The 7,126-nt window shown below is 38.1% G+C and overlaps 1 protein-coding gene across 6 annotated transcripts in view; it reads left to right on the plus strand.

Annotated features, from left to right (window-relative positions):
- Positions 1–7,126, plus strand: part of LUC7L (LUC7 like) — a 47,178-nt gene extending 40,052 nt beyond the window's left edge. For 2 of the 6 annotated variants that reach the window (XM_078152614.1, XM_078152616.1), the window contains 4 exons: positions 1,099–1,187; positions 3,038–3,067; positions 4,343–4,543; positions 5,172–7,126. In XM_078152614.1, the coding sequence (XP_078008740.1) occupies positions 1,099–1,187; positions 3,038–3,067; positions 4,343–4,543; positions 5,172–5,310 (459 nt within the window). In that variant the 3' untranslated portion in view covers positions 5,311–7,126. Of the gene's footprint in view, positions 1–1,098; positions 1,188–3,037; positions 3,068–4,342; positions 4,582–5,171 lie in introns of all 6 variants that reach the window. The other 4 variants (XM_021006531.2, XM_021006533.2, XM_078152615.1 and 1 more) reach the window with 3 other exon arrangements.

Consider the following 7,126-nt stretch of genomic DNA (forward strand, 5'->3'; position numbering starts at 1 on the left):
GCATATCATAGCACCCCTGGCTTCTTCCTAACTCTTCCTCCTATTTTTGGTTTCTAAGGCACAGAAATAGAGTTTTTGGTCAGAGAATGCCTGTGAAGAGACTGTTTGTCCTACCTGTTGTCATATTGACATATTGAGGCCACAGCCTTTCTGTCCCACTTCACCGGATCGCCTGAGGCCTGACGTTTCAGTCTGCTTGGAAAGTAGGACAGGAAGAAAATGAAGGGTAGACTCTTTTTACTCAAGTTAAAGCAAAGCTTTGGTTGATGAATTTCTGGTAATGAATTCTGTCAGAATAAAACTTTCTACCTTTTTCGTGCTGGCTGGCAGCTTTACATACTCGATAGATTATTGTCCTAGCTCAGAGTAGTGCACAACCAAACTTGAAACGGGCTTCTCTCTTTGGTTAAAAGCTGACAGTTTTTCACATTGCTTGCCCTGGGAGCTTGTCTTTAGCATGCTTCCTTGTGGGCAGGTTGTTGGTAAGATTTTGCAGGCAACTCAGTACCAGAAATTTCACAGCACAGCTACAAGAGGAAAATCTAGAATCTTTAAAGAAGTTGGGTTGATTTAAGAGTGTTGTCACTTTGAAGCAGTGTCATTCAGTTAGTGAGCCTTGATTATGTGCCTACTATGTTCTAGGCTCTCTGTTAAGCACTGAAATATCATGAATTAGATGATTGGGAAATTTTTTCTACCTTTGGAGTGTGATGAAATCTAGAGGTACTTGTTTGTTGAATTGATTTTTACTTTAATTTTTATTTATTTATTTATTTGGCTAGGCAATGGGGTCAAATAACTTGCCTAGGGTCACACAGCTAGTAAGTCTTATATGTCTGAGGCCGGATTTGAACTCAGCTCCTCCTGAATCCAGGGCCGGTACTCTATCCACTGCACCATCTAGCTGCCCCTAGGTGATTTGTATCATATGAATTTGTGAAATGTGCCTAGAGACATTGACTTCTTCTGTATGACAGTTTCTTACTTTTTTACTTGGCAGAATGAAGACCCTTAAATTCTTGTCAGACCATTCTCTTGGTGGGTTTTTGTCTCTCAGATTTCACAATATTTAAATCTTACAAGTGTCTCTACTTTTAGAAAACAGTGGCAGAAAAACAGGAGAAAAGAAATCAAGATCGTTTGAGGAAGAGAGAAGAGCGAGAACGAGAAGAAAGAATGGGCCGAAGGTGAGTTTCAGCAGTCACACTTGAGAGAAATCAAATGGCACATAGGCTAGTTCAAAAGAACTTGTGGTTTTAAAAGCTTCTCAGAAAACATGAGTAAGATTTTGCAAATTTAGTGAGTTCCTACTAGGCACTAGGAATCCAAAGATGAAAACACTATAGAGCTTACGTCAAATGTGGAGGACATGTTTGTAAATAGGTATGACAAGGTAGAGTGAGTTAAGAGCAGTGGAAAGATTTCTTTCTGATGAGCAGATTACACAGATCCAAGATTCAGAACTAGAAAAGACTGTAGAGGTTGAGTTCAAATCGCCCCTTTATTTTACTGATGAGGAAAAGCCAGAGAGAGTGTGACTTTCCCAAGATCACCTAGCTAGTAGATAGTAAGTGACAGATGGAATTTGAACATTAGGTCCTTTGATCTCAGATTTTGCACCCTTTGTACTAGGATACAACAGTGGTAACTGCTGTCTTTCATATCAGGAAGGGCTTTATGGAAGGAAGAGAAGAAGACTTCTGACAGATGGAAATTAGGGAGGAGAGTGATCCAGTCTTGTGGAGTGGCCTGTGAATTTAATCTGGCAGAGGGGCAGGACAAAGTTGAGGGGACAGTTGACTAGAACATAAAATGCTTAAAGGGGGGAGTAACGGGAAAAAAGAGTAAAAGCTTAACTTTATTTTGTATTTATCCATGTTTATGTAGCAGAAAACAAATTTAAAGCAATAAAATAGTGTTTAGTTAGCCTCCCCTTGATTTTATCCCTTATCTCATTTCTGCATGTTTTATTCCTAGAGGAAGAAGAGAAGATAAAAATTGTTCTGTAAGCAGAAAAGATTTGTAAAGTCAAGATATAGTTAGTGTGGTATCATTTAAGCTGCAATTGTTAGAGTTGGGTTTTAGGGATTCATAACTTTTTTTTTACTTTTAAAAAGATATATTTTCCCCCAACTATATGTAAAAACAATTTTTAGCATTCTTTTTTAAGTTTTGAGTTCCACACTCTTTCTTTCCCTTGCCTCCCCTTCCCCTTCATTGAGGAGGCAAGCAGTTTGTATAGGTTAGGTTACACATGTGCAGTCATGCAAAACATTTCCACGTTAGTCATGTTCATAGCTATTTTAGATCATGGTTACCTTACTGTAATTTTCTTTATGGAATTACTTAATGTATAGTTCTTTTTTTAAATTTATTTTTAGTTTTCAACAATCACTTGCATACACTTTTGAGTTTCAGATTTTTCTCCCTCACCAAGATGGTGTGCAATCTGATACAGGCTCTACATATACATTCCTATTAAACGTATTTTCATATTAGTCGTGTTGTAGGGAAGAATTAGAACCAATAGGAGGAACCACAAGAAAGATGAAAACAAAACTCAACAGAAGAGAAAAAAAAATAGCAAATAGTATGCTTCAATGTACATTCACACTCCATAGTTCGTTCTTTGGATATGGATAGCATTTTCCATCATGAGACTTTTGGAGATGTCTTAGATCCTTGCATTGCTGAGAAGACTAAGTCTGTCAACATTAGTCATAGCGCAACGTGGCTGTTACCGTGTACATGGTTCTCCTGGTTCTGCTGTTAGTGTGTAGTTTTTACAAGCTCCAGAATACATTACAACATGTATGTCAAAAGTCCTGCCTCCTGTATTTCTTGCTATGAAACTGGACAAGTCAAACTCTTAAGACTGAAAGACTCAATTTCATTATCTGTAGAGTGGGAGTAACACACCACCTGCTTCAGAGAGTAGTTGTGGGGAAAGCACTTATTCATATAAATGTGAATTGTTCAGCTGTTTATGCAGTGGCTGTGGAAAATTAAATGTTTGCATCTTTTTCTCTTTTTTTAGGTCTGGATCAAGAACTAGAGATCGAAGAAGGTGGGTGTGTTGTGTATGTATGGTGAGAAAGTATGGTGAGATTTTCTCCTTGTCGATAGGGGGACCAGTGATCTATTGATGAGCAGGAGAAACAGGAACAGAGGCTGACATAATAAGTGGGTGCTTTACTATGGGCTGGTATTTTATTTCCCACTGCAGTTAATAGAGTGAGACACCATGTATGTTCTATCTTGAACTTTTTAGCATTAAATTTTAACCAGTCTCAGTCTTCAGGAAGATTTTATAGAATATGTAGAATATCATGGATGAAATATTAGATAATTAGGAAAAAAGGGACGTCAGATATAAGTTAAAAGGACAAATGACAGGATAAATTGGCAGAATACAGAGAAGTTAGTAAAAGGTGGTGTTAAGAGATTAGATCATAGTTCTAAGGCACTGTGAATTTGGCATTCACCAGTGACATAGAATCCCAGAATTAGAGGGTACTTCAGAAGTCATGTAGACTAAAGAATCTGAGTGTGAATTGCTTCTATAACATCTTTGTTATTGTTCAGTTGTTTCTGACTTTGTGACCCATTCTGGGGTTTTCTTGGCAAATAATGCTGGGAGTGGTTTGCCATTTCCTTCTCCAGCTCATTTTACCTAGGAGGAAACTGACGCAAGCAGGGTGACGTGACTTGCCCAAAGTCATATACCTAGTAAGTGTCAGAGGCCAGATGTGAAATCAGGTCTTCCTGAGTCCAGGCCCTACCCTGTATTGACTGCCCACCTAGTTATTTTTCAAACCCTGCAGTGACAGGAAATGCATTACTTCCATAGAAAACCATTTCATATGCTTTGCTATAACTTTGTTAGAAAGCTTTTTGCTATACTATTTCTTTGGAACTGAAAATTTTTAAAAAAATTTAAGAAAGTTTTTTGATATTTGTCTTAGCTTTGATCATTGGTTCCACTAGATACTATTTGTCAGCAATATATGTAAGAGGGGTACTCTACATAATTTGGTAGGTTGCTAAAACGTTCTGGATATTGGAATGTACTTCAGTCTGTTCATTTTTATATAAAACAGCTGAGGTATAGTGGGAACAGCCCTAAATTAGGGAATGAGAAGAATTGAGTTGAAACCTAACTCTGCTGTTTATCAGTTGTATGCCTTTAGGTAAGTCACTTCATCTCTGAGCTTCTTTTTCCCCATTTTGCATAATTAGGGAAATACCTGTTTGATTATTAACTTGTTGGGTTGTGAGGCTCAAATGAAATCTATATAAAGCACATGCTATGTAAATGTGTGGTATTATTTATTCTTTTCAGAATCTATAGCTTTGAGTTTTTGCCACCACTAACTAGGTCACGATCTCGGGACAGGCGGCGAAGGCGGTCAAGGTCAGGCTCTCGTGAGAGGCGAAAGTCCCGGTCACGATCTCGGGACAGACATAGGCGCCACCGAAGCCGCTCACGTAGCCATAGCAGGGGTCATCGACGAGGTTCCAGAGACAGAAGTTCGAAACACAAGTAACTACTCTGACTCCTTCACGTAACAGCAACCAGGAGTGAGCTCCTTCTCTTTGTGTTACCAGGGTCATTGGGTCCTAAAAGTTTTTAGCCAGGAATTTTGACCTGGGGGTTTGGTGAGGTTAACTGAAATAAAAACTCAGTATGCAAAAGACCTGAATTAATTCCTTGCTGGTTACCATGGAAGTGTTTGGCAGTGTGTGAGAGAAGATGGAGGTGAGGCTCAGAATGGGGTTTTGAGGGATGGGAGAATGAGCAGTGTTCATGGAACATTCGTTATGTGATTGTCAGGAGCCATATCTCATATGAGTGCTGCTTGATTTCAAGTAGATCCTCACCCTAGCAGCAGAGTGAGTGCTTGTCATAGGCCTAGAATTTATGTTTTGAACAGAGGCCAGTGTGGTCAAACATAAATTCATACTTCAGCATAATTATCCTGACATCAAATTAATGGGAATGTTCTGCCTGACTTGGCACTACAAAGTATATAGTATGTAGTTGCCCTTTTGTTTTTATGTCCCACTGCCTTATGATTTGCTAACAGTCACCTATGTAATCAGGAGGGAAACTACCTACCCATTGAAACTTTTTCAACTTCTACTGATTGATTGGTGTTTCTTTTTCCTAGATCTAGAGATCAGTCTTCAAGAGAGAAGTCCCAGGATAAGGAGAGAAGGGAAAAGAGCTTTGCTGATAAAAGGCATGAGGGTACAAATGGCAACGCTGGTTCAAAGAGATCAGAAGAAAGAGAAGCTGGCGAGATCTGAACTCACACTCTGTGTTGCACTGTAAATAGTCTGATAAACATTCTACACACAGCCTAAATTTACCATTTATATTTGCTGAATACAACTCATCTTTTGTAGTTTTAAATTTTTATTGTTTTGAAGATAGCTGTGAGTTTATAGAGATACAGAGTTACATACCGTTTACTGGAATTTTGTTTAGTAAGAATATAAGAAAACATGATCTGATGGATTGTCTTCAGTATAGGCCAGTGACACCCATGTAACTTGTTGGTTGCCTCACCCCAATGAATGCAGCAGTTAGCCCCATGGTCAGAAATGTAATCATTTCCCCTCCCTCTTTCCCCCCTTCCCCCATTTATGTCCTTTAGAAAACATTCACCTTGACCTTTCAGAGACTTGAACTATAAGATTAGTTGATAACATAATTACTACTGGTGCTGAATTTGCTATTTCTGTTAGGTTTATACACAGAAGAATCAAGAATTTAAAATATTTGGCCACTTCATTTTGAGTTTCTCTTATCTGATGCTTCCAGTCCAGAATATTATTATTTGTACTCTCCATTTAGACATTTTTGCTTCAGAAAGGTAACCAGAGCACCTTGTGTACCTTATGGGTGGGATGCCCGGAGTCACTTAAAATTATCTGATTTTAAAAGCCAGAATCAAATTGGCTATAAATTTGGCTCTTTTGTTCATTCTGTATTTTGTGGATCCCTCCTAAGTTAAAACATCGGTGCATAAAGCACCTATAAAGAGTCTACATATGCTGAATTGATTTTTGTATAGTACAGGTTGACCCCTTTAAAAAATATCATACGACTTGAGCACAGATCTTGTGGGATTGTGTCTTTATTGAATTCTACAGTGTAGTCTCTTTGTTTACCACTTATATTTGAGACAAAGATAAATCAATATGTAATCAAATTATATATCCAGAAATTCTCGTCAGTAGGGGCACTGTTAAAAAGTTGGTGCGTGAGCACCTGGGCTTCTAGGGTTGCCGTAGTTCTTTTTTCTTTGTTTTTGTTTTATTTTTTTGAATAGTACTTGATTACATAACTAATCTCTTCATCTGAATTGATTTCTTCTGTTTCTTGAGGCAGCCAAGTAGCTTTGACTGCAGTCTCTTAAACTTTATCCCACGGACTAATTTGTTTTAATTCCATAAAGCAGTTGTTTTACATTGATACCAAATGAATATTTTCAAATTTGGTGAACATGTTATTTGTAGATATTACAGAAATTTCCATTTTTTAGTTTTAAGTGGGGAGGAGAGTTTTGAGGAGCTGAGCTTCTAATAAACTTTTTTTCTTTTTAACATAGACCCTCCCATGTTAAGTTTCTGTGGATATACAGAGCTGTTCTTGGTCTGTTTGGTCTTATTGATGCATGTTTAGCTATTGCAGGAATCTAGTTCTGTTTTTTCCAGCAACTATTACATTTTAATTATGGGTTATTTGTAGTCTCTACTATGTTCAGGGTTCTCCTTTTCCATGTACTCCTCGTCCCCCATGGCCCTTCCCTCCTGCTCTCAACCCCCAAGGAGAGGTTAGGCCTATGGCCTTGGTGTGTTTCTCTTTCTTGAACAAAATGGACCTAGTGTCCCAAAGCTTCTGATAATGGATTCCACATTAAAAAGGCAGTGGTAGAATGGAACCCACATTACATCAATTTGTTGTTTGTGCAACATTTTGCAAATCTCATGACAACTGGGAGTTGTTTCTTTTGTGGCACCTTTGCTTATGAGGAATTTTGGTCTAAGTATACAAATGTAAGTAAAATCCGCTGTTCTCTTGCCAGTCTAACTCACATTAAAGATTTATGTTTATGTC

This window comes from Phascolarctos cinereus, unplaced genomic scaffold (genome assembly GCF_003287225.1).
Source record: "Phascolarctos cinereus isolate Bilbo 61053 unplaced genomic scaffold, phaCin_HiC Scaffold_4;HRSCAF=312, whole genome shotgun sequence".
Taxonomy (NCBI): Eukaryota; Metazoa; Chordata; class Mammalia; order Diprotodontia; family Phascolarctidae; genus Phascolarctos; species Phascolarctos cinereus.